Source organism: Lycorma delicatula, chromosome 12 (genome assembly GCF_047948215.1).
Source record: "Lycorma delicatula isolate Av1 chromosome 12, ASM4794821v1, whole genome shotgun sequence".
In the NCBI taxonomy this organism is placed as follows: Eukaryota; Metazoa; Arthropoda; class Insecta; order Hemiptera; family Fulgoridae; genus Lycorma; species Lycorma delicatula.
In genome coordinates, this window is record NC_134466.1 from 50,568,623 (window position 1) to 50,583,968 (window position 15,346).

A 15,346-nucleotide genomic window follows, 5' to 3' on the forward strand; every position below is an offset into this window, starting at 1 on the left:
ACAAAGTTTTTTTATTATAAGATTAGTAAAAAGTTATTTCATTTGTAAATTCTTAATTTCAGAAAAATTCATTAAAAACCTTTCCCATCCTTTACTGTATATAAAATTGCATAATATAGTGAAGCAGAACATAGAAAAAAATGTAAACAGGAGTTAATCTCTGCTTCTTGTATTTAATTGATATTTTATCAATGTGATATAAAATTAGAATCTGATTTAGATCAGTATAAATTTGTGACAAAACAACTCAACCTGCCCACTTTGATGAAATGGTTGATCTTCTGAATCAGTGGAATTGATTTATTCATTCCTAGTCAGTTATTTTGTAACTCCTTATATGTTTTCTTACATTTAATATTTATTATTAATATTATTTTTTTTTATTTGTTTTTTTTAATATGTTTTAGCGTTTTTATATTATGTTAAATATATTTTAATGATTATTATTATTATTATTATGTTAACAGCTTTTAACTCTTTGGGAAACAAAGAATCATTATTGCAGTTATGAAACTGTTACAAAATTAAAATCACCAGCCCAGTCATGGGCTGAGTATCAAGCCGAATTAATCACTGAACATTCAAATGTTTTAACGCCGATTACTAATAATACAAAAAGTACATTTCAGAATTATACTTCTCAACATCAAGCATTTGTAACACATGCATTGCAACAAATACAGGTATGTTTGTATTTTGTAATTTTTTTTTCTTTAAATATGTTTTTTAGCAGTAAATTATTTTTTTCTTTGACCACTTGTAGAATTTTTTTTTACAATGATTTCCCACCTGTAGACTCTAGAAATAGAAGTGTATTTGTTTTTTTTCTCAAATGGTAGTCATTTTTTAATTGTCTGCTTAACTTCCAATTAATAACTTCTTAATTAAGATTATAATTATTTTATAACTCTTAATACATATCATACCAGTATGAATAAAAAACAGTCTTTTCTATATTACTTGGTCTGTATTTAATTTTCTAAACAATTTTTTTTAAGTGACATTAAAGGTTGCCCAAAATAAATTGCATGAAAATTAATTTAATATATAATTATTAAAAATCACTTGTGAACATATCAGATACCAAGCTTAATATAAAATTAGCAATTTTTTAATAAGCTTTTCAAATCCATGGATTTATTATTTATAGAATAAATAAATTTATGGAATATTTATAGAATTCAGTTAGAAAAACATTACCACTGTATGTGAAATCTGATAGTTATCTGATTGGATAATTGGAATAAAAATTTAGTATTTGAAACTCTATTAGTAATGGAACAGCAAGCTCAAAGTAACTATTAAGTAACACAATATATATACAAAACATAAAAATTACTGAAAACTAAAGTAGCTACTACATTTGCCAATGAAAAATAGTATCAGATAATAAACTGCACCCAGTATTTTTAACAGCAATGATCTTCAGGAACCAATTCATTGACATGTATTTTCGCTTTACTTCACACTTATTATTTTCCAGAATGCTACCCTCTGTTATATTGAGGATATTCGGTACCATTCAGCTGTAAGGAATACTATTTATTGTTTTAACGCTGTATTTATTTTATATACACTGTTAAATCCCTGTTAAAAATTGTTCTTTTTAAGGTTTAATTTGATTTAACATTCATATCTGAGTCTTAAATTAAAGATGGTGAATATGATTATAAATTTAATTTAGAAGTACTTTGATAATGTGTCTGCACAAAGTTGTTATACTCCAGACAATCAAGTAATTCTGGGTATTGGAAGAACAGTTTAATTGAAACTATAAAGTATTGTGAGTAAAGTAAATCATATGAAAAGTATATTAATTCAATATAAACCTCACTACAAATAATAAATTTGTCTATTAATGTAATTAAATTTAATATACAAACAGAATATTTTGTTAGAATATCAATATTCCATTACAAAAATATTTTTGTAAAATATTTCTATAACACTGCATACTAACCATTCCCAAGATTTTTAAAATGAAAATGACTTTCCATACATAAATGTTTTTAATCGTCAAAAAAAATATTTTAATTGCATCCTGATCTGAAACAGTTTCTCTGTGAGTTGATCATCCTCTTACCTAAACTTCTCCATTTCTGTATTCTAATCCCACCTTCCTCAAATAGTTTTCTTAGAAATTGTGTCAGTCACCACCTTTATTGGTATTGTGCTACCATTCTGATAAATATAGCTGAAAGACAGCCCTGCATCTTTATTGAGGCTTAATGGCATGATGAATTCCTATAGGATTAACCTAGGAATTACGTAAAATGCTAAATTAATGACTGATGTACATAGGTATAGCTTATATAAAAAAAAATTGAAATTATTTAAAGCATGTCATAAATACACCATAGGTTGCTAACTTCATGACATACATACGGATTTGTCACCTACTTATAGTTTTATGTTTTGTGAAACCCAGGTGTATGTATGTTTTATGTGTTACAGACATTGGAACAACAGAAACAGGCATTAGAGGCTCAAAAACAGGTAGCTGCAGCTGCAGCAGCAGCTGCTGCTGTGGCTGCCGCAACTGTTGCACCATCTGCACCAACTGTTACTCAAGCTGGTAAGCAATTCACATATATTATTGTGCTAGTTTCCAAATAACATAAGAGAAGCTTTTTAAATGGATTATAAAAACCTCCAGCTAATGCTGGAGCCTGAATATTTCTACAAAATTTTTCACTTGTTAATGTTGATAGTTGTCTTTTATGGCTAACAGAATAATTGATTTAAAGATATGTGGCACCGTTGTATACTGGTTAGAAACTAATTTGTTAATGATACTGTTATTCTTAATTTTGAACTGGTCAGTGTATAGTAAACTAGTATTTTATGTTGTTTTTTAAACATTTTTGTTTTTTTTTATAACTGTTAATAAATTTTTGATATTTTACTTCTAAATACAAATTGAAAGTAAAGTAATTTGGTTTGCTTATTCAAAGGTTGTAATTTAATACTTTATGCAGCTTTGTTGAATTGGAGCTTGTCACTGTTGTATCACTTGTTCATATTCTGAATGTGCCTGTAATTTATTTCATCCTAGATCGTATGATCAATATTTATTATTAATTATAACACAAGGAGATGATAGCATTATCTCAAGCAGCTGATAAAATTAGAAGTTCACTGATTTTGCTTTAAAAGGTAAACCTTACCTCAACATTATTTTCAGAATTTTATAACAGTTTTGTTTTGTTACTCACCTTAGTGTCGGAGCATCTCCATCTTTTGGTCTTGGGTAAGACAATAAACTATCCTGATCAAAAGCAGCCACCCTGAATTGATTTTCTCATTTTTCCTTTCCTTTATTCGTTCTTTCTTGGAATATGCCATTAGATTTTAGTCAATCTCTCCTGTTCTTTGGCCCTCTGTGAGCCAGAGAACTGGAGAAGTTTAGGTTATAAAAATGTTTTTTTATAATAAAGCTAACAAAGCTGTCACATGTACAAAACAAATTGTTCCACAAATTATTCAAAAATGAAAATGTAGAACAAATTTTGCATTAGTTGAAAATGCTTTTCTATACTGTACGGAATTTGTAGATGATCACTTTATGTAATTTGTACACTTTTACTGGTTATATTTGTTTTATTTTTCCTAGACATTATAATCTTGTGTGCATATGTCATTGTTGAGTTTATTGTACACATGTGAATAATATATTTATATCTAAATCTACAAGTCGGAGCGTGGAATGTTAGAAGCTTAAAAAAGGTTGGTAGGGTAGAAAATTTAAAAAGGCCTGGAATAGTCGCTTTAATATTGGAAGGACAGGTAGAAGGGAAAAATTGTGTAGGCAGGCCACGTTTGGAATATGTAAAACAAATTGTTAGGGATGTAGGATGTAGAGGGTATACTGAAATGAAACGACCAGCACTAGATAGGGAATCTTGGAGAGCTGCATCAAACCAGTCAAATGACTGAAGACAAAAAAAAAAAAAATATCTAAATCTTATGTAATTGATAATCAACATCTCCAACAGTCATGTGCTAGTAGTAGGGAAAGAAAGAAGCTCTAAATTGCATTTGATAACCTCAAGTCTTTAAGTTAAGTTGAGTCCCTAAGGTTAAGTTGCATATCAACTAAAATTTGTCTATCTACAAGGGTTATTTTTTTCAAGGTGCGATCGGTCAGGAAATTAAAGCCACAGTAAAAATAAAAAATTTTTTATTTGTAATAAGTACTTACATAGTTCTGCTATTTCTCTACATAGTCGCCACTCCGGTTTAGACATTTGTCGTAGCATGGGTATTGGACTTTCCAATACCCTCGTCATAGAACGGAGCCGCCTGTGTTTTCAGCTATGTTTCTACGCTGGTCTGCAGCTTGATGTCTGTGCCAAAATGTTGTCCTCCTAGCCAGCGTTTCATGTGAGCAAAGAGGTGAAAATCAGATGTAGCCAAGTCCGGGCTGTATGGTGGGTTATCAAATATCAAACACTTCCCAACGAAAACACTGCAGGAGCTTCTTTGTTACAGCTGCAGTGTGCGGCCGAGCATTGTCATGGAGAAAGACAATGCCTGATGACAACATTCCTCTTCGCTTATTCTGAAATGTCCTTTGTAAACGTTGAAGAGTCACGCAGTATGAGGCTGCAGTGATTGTCGTGCCATGTTCCATGAATTCCACCAAGAGAACTCCATTCCGGTCCCAGATATCAGTAGCCATACACTTTCTGCTGGAGAAGGTTTGCTTGAACTTCTTTAGTTTACTGGGAGAATGAGAATGCATCCACTGTTTGGATTGTTCTTTTGTTTCTTCAGTTTTGAAATGGACCCATGTCTCGTCCCCTGTGACAATTTTATTCAAAAAATCTTCTCCTTCATTGTGGTAGCACTGGAGAAACATTAGGGAGGCGTCCATTCTCATTGTTTTGTGATGGTCGGACAGCATCTTGGGAGTCCATCTCGCACACAATTTGCGGTACTGAAGTCTCTCACTCACAATGGTGTAGAGAGCTGACCTCGAAATTTCAGGAAACGAATCACTCAATACAGAAATTGTGAACCGACGATTTTCTCGAATTCGCTCAATGAGATCATCGGTTGACACTCGCTTCCTTCCCTGACCGCCTACATCATGAACTTCTGTACGTCCTGCTTTAAAGTTCCTGCACCATTGTCAAACTTTGCTGTCACTCATTGAAGTTTCACTGTACACATTACTTATTCGTAGATGAATTACAGCTGCATTATACTCCTCAGCCTGAAGAAATCGGATTACTGCACACACTTCACACTTGGCGGGAGATGCTATTGTTGTAGACATGTTTACATGCTAGCTGCATGTTTAGAACTAAATGAAGTGATGCGGGATGATTGAAGGCCATACTAGAGATGCTGCGCAACACATATGCGCAAAGGTTCATCCGATTATTGCGCGGGTTTTTATTTTGCAACCGATCGGACCTTGAAAAAAATAACCCTTGTAATATATACACATGAACACAAATGTAATATTGTCGATTAGAATACATTGGTGAATATTAGGTTTTTTGTTTTAATTATGCCGTCAATAGAAATGCATTTTAGTAAATTATTATAGTACAGTGATCTACCCTAATTATTTATTAACTTTTTATTTTTTAAGGTGATTCATCACTATCAAATTCAATTATTCCACCTCAGCCAACAGCAAATTCAAACACTGCACCACCTAGTTTACCAAATAATGAGGATTTGGCTTTTCAACAGCAGCAGCCACAACCGCAACCACAACAGTCACAACAATTGTTGTTGTTACAACAGACTGCTTTAAATCAATTACAACCAGATCATCAACCATCTTTGTCTGAATCTGGAGAAAGTGGACAACAAACGACTACTGTGTTACCGTCCACTGTTTCTGATAATAGCGGAGGCAGTAATGATGTTAATACTACTTCTACAGGGACCACCCATAACCTACAAGATTTACCACCACCGCCTCCTGATATCAGTAGCTTGTCATTTACACAACCACCTCCTGGATTTATTCCTGCATTCCCACCCCGTAAGTATATCAAATTTTTTTTTTTAATACTGCAGTGTGTTTATAATAACATATTTTGCATGAACTTTATTTTGTTTTTTATTAACCCACCAGGTAGCTCTAGTGGTAAACGTGTCTTTCCAAATCAGCTGATTTATAAGTCGAGAGTTCCAGTTTTCAAGTCCTAGTAAAGTCAGTTATTTTTACATGGATTTGAATATTAGATCATGGATACCGGTGTTTTTTGGTGGTTGGGTTTCAATTAACCACACATCTCAGGAATGGTCGAACTAAGACTGTACAAGACTACACTTCATTTACACTCATACATATCATCCTCTGAAGTATTATCTGAACGGTAATTACCGGAGGCTAAACAGGAAAAAGAAAGGATTTTGTATTTTATTATTTTCACTTAATGAAAAGTATTTTGAAATTTAATAAATTGTGAAAAATATAGTCAGAAAAGTAACCAAAAAATTCTTTATTTAACAATAAAAGGAAAAGATGACAGTAGCAGTGTTATTGAACTTTCCTGGTGTTTGGATATGATAAATGTAAATATAAATCCCTTCCCCCAATGATATAATAAAATTTTGTTTATTGATATATTTAATCATTTACTTTTGACTAATTCTAATGTTAATGACCTTCAGTAAACATTAACTCCCTAAAAGAAAAATTAGATTTCATGAAGATGAAGAAGAAAGCAAAATTTTGAAGATCATGCCAACCTAATACAAAGAGATTAATAAATAGAACTAATAACTAAATATAAATACATTTTAAATTGGATATGTAATTACATTTGTAACATAAAGCAATCAGAATCAAGTAATAATAATTACAATTTCATAAAATTATAATATTTATTCATAATTAATTAAATATTTAAAGATTATATATTATTATTTAATGGAATTATATGTATAACTTATGAGTAAATAATTGAGTGACTTTTGATAGATTATAAATTCAAATAATCATTTAAAATTGCAATATTAATCAGTTTACCCCAGAAATAAAAATATCGTCAATATTCCCCTTGTCAAAGCAGATTGTATTATTTTACCACCTCACACATAAAACTAGGCCTGATGAAGAATTTTGTAAAACCATTATATAAATATGAAGATGGCTTTAAGTATTTAGCTGAGATTTTTTACAATTAAGTGAACCCAAATTAAATGCGGAAATATTCATTGGGCCACAAATAAGAAAATTAATTTGTGAAAATATATTTGACAAGAAACTGAATCCTAAAGAACTAGCAGCATGGAAGTCATTCAAAGATGTCATTACTGGTTTTCTCAGAATCAAAATAGCTGAAAACCATGATCAACTTATAAATGAACTCTTGGTAAACAAGAATTTAGGCTGCAGAATGTCATTGAAAATTCATTTTTTACATTCCCATTTGGACTTTTTCCCTTTAAACTCGGGTGACATCAGCGACGAACAAGGAGAAAGGTTCCACCAAGGTATATTGCAGATGGAACAACATTATCACAGCAGATGGGATAAATCTGTGATGAGTGACTACTGCTGGATGATAAGACTTCACTGAATACAAAAGGAAAATACGAAAAAAGAAAGAAAGATAAACGTGAATGTCTGCAAAATAAAGGTAGGAATTTTAATTGTAATTATTATTATTTTTGTATTCTATTTAAGAATTTTCTGAATATTTTACAGGGTCAAAACTAAAAATCTGAAAGTGATGAAAAAGACTGATTTCATTTTAAGATTCAGCATAAAAAATACATTCTAATTCACCTACTTTTATCCGTTTCAATTTTTTTTTTTTTTTTTGACATGTGTAATGATTAAAAATTGTAATGTTTATTCACATTTTGTACTACAATGTTTCTAAGAATAGACTAATTTTCAAAAATCATGAATTATTGGTGTGCAGTATAAATTTTTTAATTTTTTTAAAAAAGTGTACATTTTACATAATAAAATGAACCAAATAAAGAGAGCTTCTTTATTTTCACTAATCGTTATTTATTTTCAATTTCAACATTAATTTTTGATTTCAATATTCACTAAAAAACAACTGTCTTTTTATAAATCTTTCATTATTGCTGCAAAAATTATAGTAAAGAGTAAAAAACTCACATTCAGCAAGTTAAAATCAATATCGATTAAGAGAATAAATATCACAAAATTAGTATTTTCCAACTCACAATACTAATGTTTTCATAAATAATAAAAATATAAATTTTGTGATATTTCTTCTCTCAATCAATATTGATCTAGGAATTACAGATCACTGTCTTTTGGGTTTAAAATTTAATATTAGCTTTAAGTGAAGAAAAAAATGATAAGGTTATAATCAAATATAATTATTCTGCAATAAGAGATAAACTGAATAATGTCAATAGGAATAATTGTGTGTACATTTTAAATAACGTAGATTAGTTTTAGTAATGTTTTAAGTAACACTGGTAATGATAACAAAGTAAACAGGTTAAGAGCAAGTTTTATAAAGCAATCTTGAAAAGTCCTTGGATTAATATCAATATTTTACATAGGCTAAAGTGAAGACAGAAATTATACAAACAAATTAAAGAATGTCCATATGATTAAACCTTTAGACATTATTTTAATAAATTTTATACTAAAATAACTCTTGACATCGATAAGGTCAAAAATAGTTATTATGCTAACCTATCAGTAAATGTAATGAGGAAAGTGGCCAACAGTGGAATATAATAAACAATCTCACTGGAGATCATAAAAATAGTAAAATAAACAAAGAAAGTCTTAGTGATGGCACAGTTTTAGAGGACCCAGTGCAATGAGTGGCACGGCTTAACAATTATCTTGTCAATGTGCATAGCACAACTGATAACAATGATCAGCTGTCTGGCACCACCCCACAGCTAAATTAGTTCCAGAGCAACCAGTCTTTTTTCATTACATCTATCGATGTTTTATTACTAATACGATCTATCGATCGTATTAGTGTTGTCTCCTTCAAAGTAGTTCCCCTCTGATTGCACACAATTATTCCAACGCTTCTGCCATTGATGGTAACATTTCTGGAACTCATCTTCTGTAATATCCTCCAAGACCCTCGTCACAGCTTTTTGGACATCTTGTGTTGTTTGAAAATGGTGTCCCTTGACCGCCATTTTGACTCTTGGAAATAGAAAAAAGTCGCACGGACCGATATCTGGTGAATAAGGTGGCTGTGGTAGTACTAAAATTTGTTTTGAAGTTAAAAATTGCTGTACTGACAGAGCAGTATGGGATGGCACATTATCGTGAGGCAGAATCCAATTATCAGCAATGTTGGCACAGACACGAAGAACTCGTTTACGAAGTCTTTCTAAAATTTCTTTGTAGAAATATTGGTTAACTGTTTGTCCAGGAGGCACCCACTCTTTATGAACAATTCCCTTGGAATCGAAGAAGCACACAAGCATGCATTTCACTTTTGATTTTGACATGCGAGCTTTTTTTGGTCTGGGTGATCCCTTTGAGCACCATTGCGAACTTTGGCGTTTTGTCTCTGGATCGTATTGAAAAACCTTCATCACCAGTGATAACACGGCTCAACAAATCTAGATTGATTTCCGTTTGCTCTAACAGATTGCCACATTTTTCCGTGTTTCTCGCTGTTGTTGTGTGAGATTTTTGAGCAAATCTCTCGCATACCAAGATCTTCAGTTAATATTAGACGAACCATTTCTCAATTGATGTTGAGTTCTTCTCCAATCATTTTCACGGATAATCTTCGATCAGATCATATGATTTCACACACCTTGGTCGAGTTGACATCTGTCCGTGAGGTTAATGGTCGTCCACTGCAGTCTTTATCTTCAACATTCGTTCTGCCTTCACTAAAAATTTTATTTTATGCCACCGAAAAACTTGACCTCTTGACATAACGTCATCTCCAAAAGCCTTCTGAAGCTTACCATAAGTTGTCGTCGCGTTTTCACCCAATTTAACACAAAAAGAAATGGCATACTGTTGCGCAATATTTTGCGATTTCATTTCTGTGACGAGAGACACAAACACGTGTTCACTTATTACAGCAAAACTCACGACTAAGCAGTTTCATCAATGTGCCGCTTGGACTAGAAGTAGCTTTTACATTTTTCATTTTACATTTTACACTATATGCGTTAAGTATTTATTTTAGAATAAGTTTTGTTATTTCTATTTAATTATTAATTGTATTTATAATTATTAATAGCGGGCATTGAATTACCTGATTTGTCGCAACCTCCTCCTGGATTTCTGGTTGCTCCTCCACCTCCACCAGCAACAGATGTTTTGCCAGATGATTTACTACCATCTTTACCATATTATGATTTACCTGCTGGATTAATGGTTCCTTTAATAAAGGTAGGTAATGCAATTATTATTTGTTTTAATATACCATTTTATTTGGCAAATTATAGTTAATACTTAACTGAGCTGGATTTCAATATTTCAAGTCTACGATAATTTTGATTGCTTACTTTTTTAAACATTGGTAAAAATTCCATTGCATGAGTTGTATGAAATCCCTGTTTCTTCAGCTTCTTCTCTATTGGTGATTCTGCAATTAGCAATCATAACCTCCCTAACTTTTTTTCAATATTTTTTTGAGTGATTGATGTGTTAGTTTGCCCAGAACACTTGTCTTCTTCAATGTCTTCTCAGCCTTCCTGATAGCGTTTGTACCACTCATAAACTCATGGTTGTGACATAGCATCATCGCAAAGGCCTTCTTTAAGTGCTTTCCTACACTTAATTTCATTTTTAACCCAAAATTTCAAACAGATTCTCTTATTTGACATTTCACCCCACAAAAAATCGCCGTAAAGACTAAAGTACATCTCACTTTTTTGCTCACCAAACACAAAGTAAGCATTGCAGGTGGTTGAAAATTAACATGTTTTCTAAATGACATAGTTTAGTAAAGAGCAATTTTTTTAAAGAAAATAACCCATTGTGAGCATGTTGAAAACAACTTTCAAACAGAAATTTAATTTCTTTTTTACCTCAGTGTTAATAAATATCTCAACCTGTTGCATTCTAGCAGCAAAGTATATTTATTTGTTAAATGTAATAAAAAATTTCTCGCTTACAAAATTTCAGAATTCAGAAATTTCTTCTTCAGAAGAAGATTTGTTTTTCTTTAATGTAACAAATTATTTTTTTAAAAAATTTATTTAAAGTTTAGGGAATTCATAATTGGGATGAACAAGTAGTAGCAAAGAAGTGTTTAGGCACACAGATTAAATTATTGAGTTTTGTAGGGAAATTAAAATCTTTGTATCAGATATTTAGTTTATTATAATAAAGGGAAATCACCAGAAGATGAAAACAGAGTAAAAATTGACTATAATTGAAGAAAAAGGATACAGGAATTCAATAAAAAAAGATATATGGGTTGTGCCAGGAGCCATCATTGATAGCTGTCATATATTTCTAATAGCAGAAATAAAAGTAATACTGAAGAGAGCTAAAAGAACATTTAAAGTAAATGGAACCCAGAAAAAATTAACATTTTGAAAGTAGATAATATGAGAGAAATTAGCTCAAGTATTGAAGAGAAGAAATAAAGTAGACAATAGTACAAATGAATTTTGACTAAATATGAAGGATACCATAAAAGCAACTCTAAAACAAACAGTTGGCTTCATTGAGGGAAGAAGAATAAAGAAGTTATGAATTACAAGAAGTGATTGAGAAATTGAAGAAAAAATACACAGAACAGAAAGGATGAAGAAGGTAAGATTCTATAAAAAAATAAGTAATAAATTAAGATGAATAACACATAAAAAGCAAAGGAATAATGGCTTTCAGACAAATGCTCTTATATAGAGTATTAATAAAGAAAAGACAGTATGAATAAATAAAAAATAAAAAACAGAAACTTGGTATAAGTGGAGGTAGATCATCTTAGGCACTAAAGAAATTACCAGTAGAAATCGCAGAATTTTACATGCGGTGGATGGTATACTTGGAGGATATACTGACCTAACAGAAGCCAAAAGATTGAATAGAACTTAAAAGATCAGTAGAAAATTAAAAAACAGAGCCAGAAAAGTGTAAAAACTGTAGAAGATCTAAAAGGAAATTAATGCTAACAAGATCTTAAAAGTTTAGAGGGAATAGAGGAGAATAGAGACAGAATGGGTATGGTGTAAGGAAAATCCCTTGAGGAAAATAACCAAATGATGATGAGAGGAAGTGTTTGTTATGTCATACATTGAAATAAAATAATTTCTTCTACTGCTATTGTAGTCTACTGGTAGATAATGAAACGATTATATTTTTAATTTATTGTTAAATTATAAATTTTGAATAGTTTAAGTTAAATTTATTATTTTCCTAAGTCAGTCATCACGTTCAAATTATATTTTTATTATTTATTTAGTATGAGGAATCTAAATTTGTTACTTTATTTCAAAATTTCACGTTTTCTAAGCTAGCAAATATATTTTTATTTCTTTAATATGATTGCTATAATTAAATTTTTGTTTTATTATGTTTAGAAAATTGGAAATATCTGAAAATATTTAAAGTTTCTGCTTGACGTTCCTTTGTTGAATCTTTTTTAAATTCTGCTAACCAAATATTATTCATAGACACCTGCTTTATTACAATTATTAAAATTAGATTTGTTATTGTTTATTTATTTAATATTTTGTTACCTTTAAAAGTAATTTTAAAGTTAGTTAAGTGTGTATTATTTAAAAATGTGTGTTTGCTGGCATTGTCATTTAAAGAATTAATGTAATTTATGGTTAATTTGACATAAATTTATTTATTTATGTACGTATCTTTTATATAGCAGCCATTCTAGTTCATTATACATTTTACTGAATTAAATTCTTCATTTAACTTATCATCTGTGTAGTTCAGGCTTTCTTAAATGTATTACTACAAAGCGAGCAACTTAAAACTGAACTGTTACAAACCAAAAAACAGTTGCAACATGTAACATTTTATCAATGAAATGAAAACATTAAATTAAATTGTGCATTTACATTAGAAGAAATATATATATTTACTATATTTTTATTAAAAAAATATTTAAAGTGAGTTCCCTGTGCAGCAATACCCTAAGTGATCATATTGAGTCATCTTATGTAAAAATTGTTGTCAGTGCTGTTGTTTTCTTGTTGAATATTGTTCACCTTCAGTTCATCAGTATTGTGGGGATTCAATTCATAAACTTCATCCTTCAAATAGACCCATAGGAAAAAATCACAATTAGAAAAATCTGGGGCATGCAGAGGCCACAGCCCTGTTCTGACTGTTCATTCTTCTTTAAAATCCACATGAACCCATTTAGTGAATATGTTGTGTGAGATGTTGCTCCATCTCACTCGAAGAAGCCGTACTCTTTTTCATGATATGTTAAATTATAAAATTTAGTGCACTTCTGCATTTTTGATCAAAAAATATTGCCCCTGTTGTATAATTACTAGAAATATCACCATCATATGCTGATTCTTCTCATTGTGGTGGATGCTCAAACATACAGTGAGGATTTTCAGTAATCTAATACCTGTAGTGAAAATTAACATGCTCAGAAATGAAACCGTGCCTTGTCTGACAAGAAATACAGCATTGGGTGTATCTATCCTTAACTGTTATTGAAAAGCCAGTTGCTATATAATATTTAGACATTATGGTCGGTCTGTTCTCTAAACTGTTTGCACAATTGTTACACAATGTGTTTTAGATTTAAATTGTGAAGTATTTTATGGCAAAATGTGTATTTTACACTACTTTGTTGTGATAACTTGTATATAGATTTTTTCAGATTTCCAAAAATTCTTCTTTGAATATCACCTATGGTCTTTATAGTCCTAATGGAAGGATCCAACCTAATTAGGCTTAATTACCAACCTTGTTATATGCCATTTTTGGCCTATCCTTTGCTTGAAACTGGCATTCAGAGATTTTTTGACGAATATTTGATGTGTTTATTGAAAGGATCCAGAATGCACATAAGCTTCCACTACAGCAATCCTTTCCTTTTTTTTTAGAAAAGCAATGGCAAAGAATGAAACTATACCGCACTGAAATATGGACAGTTTACAATTGACAACAATAGACCAGAGTAGTAACGTAACTAACCAATAATAGTAGTACTAGTGGTGTTAAAGGTAACACTCAAATAACTGCAGTTCAAGTAGGCTTGGTTCTGTTTTAAGTTGCGCACTCAGTATAATAGATTGCTATTTTTTTGTTAATATAGATAGATATATTGCTTTATTGTTATAGTTACCATTAATTTGATGATGATGGTGAATTTGATTGGGAATAATTGTTTTTTATATAAACCATGCTTTAATTAATATTTTATGTTGATTTCTAAAATTTTAATTATATTATTGATTTCTCTTTCCTACCAGAGACCATACAATATTTTTATGAAAAATATTTCATTTTTAAATATTGTATTGTTTTCCATGTTGCAAAAACACTTTCAACATTATGCTATTAAAGATCAACTGTTGTTAAACCTTCTTGTAAATACTAGCAATCATTAACAAGAAGATAAACTATTACAAGAAATTTTTATAGCATATGATATTAGAGTTAGTATTGTTACTGAGTGAGCTATCAAAAGCTGATACGGATTTGAATACTAGTGTATTCAAACCACCAGTATCGTGGATACTGGTGTTCTTTGGTGGTTGGGTTTCAATTAACCACACATCTCAGGAATGGTTGAACTGAGACTACAAGACTACACTTCATTTACACTCATACATGTCATCCTCATTCATCTCCTGAAGTAATACCTGACGGTAGTTCCCGGAGGCTAAACAGGAAAAAGAAGGAAAGAAAAAAGAGCTATCAAAAACAACACTCAGAGTTCAGGAGTAACAGCTGAGTTTTCAAGATATTTTCAGGGATATAGACACTGGTATTAAATTACAATTAACTTGTTATCTCATCCTAAAATGATAGAATTTAAGTTGTCTTCTTAAAATTATGGATATTTTAAGCTATTTAATCATAACAGAGTATTTGAGTTTGACTAAATATATTATTTTGTTTGTATTAGTTGGAAGATTGTAATTATAAACCATTGGATCCTGATGAAATAAGATTACCTCCACCAGCTGCACCTAGTGAACGTCTTTTAGCAGCTTTTAAGTCGTTCTACGCACCTCCTGGACATTCACATCCTAGGGATAGGTAATTTTATTTATTATTAAATTTGTTCATATCACACATCATCTTATTTGATAAAATTAAGACAGAGTTTTTTCCTGGGTGAAACAATTTTTTGCTATTTATCATTTCTGTTTATATATATATATATGGTTCTTTTTATTTTAAATTTACCTTTTGACAACTAATAGATTTCAAGGAAGGTTTGTGGATTTTACA

At 30.7% G+C, this 15,346-nt stretch overlaps 1 protein-coding gene across 2 annotated transcripts in view; it reads left to right on the forward strand.

The window, feature by feature from the left end:
- scaf6 (SR-related CTD associated factor 6) overlaps positions 1 to 15,346 on the forward strand; it is a 54,875-nt gene that overhangs the window by 26,168 nt on the left and 13,361 nt on the right. For both annotated transcript variants that reach the window (XM_075379844.1, XM_075379843.1), the window contains exons 8-12: positions 468 to 683; positions 2,455 to 2,575; positions 5,603 to 6,004; positions 10,194 to 10,345; positions 15,018 to 15,151. In XM_075379844.1, the coding sequence (XP_075235959.1) occupies positions 468 to 683; positions 2,455 to 2,575; positions 5,603 to 6,004; positions 10,194 to 10,345; positions 15,018 to 15,151 (1,025 nt within the window). The remainder of the gene's footprint in view (positions 1 to 467; positions 684 to 2,454; positions 2,576 to 5,602; positions 6,005 to 10,193; positions 10,346 to 15,017; positions 15,152 to 15,346) is intronic.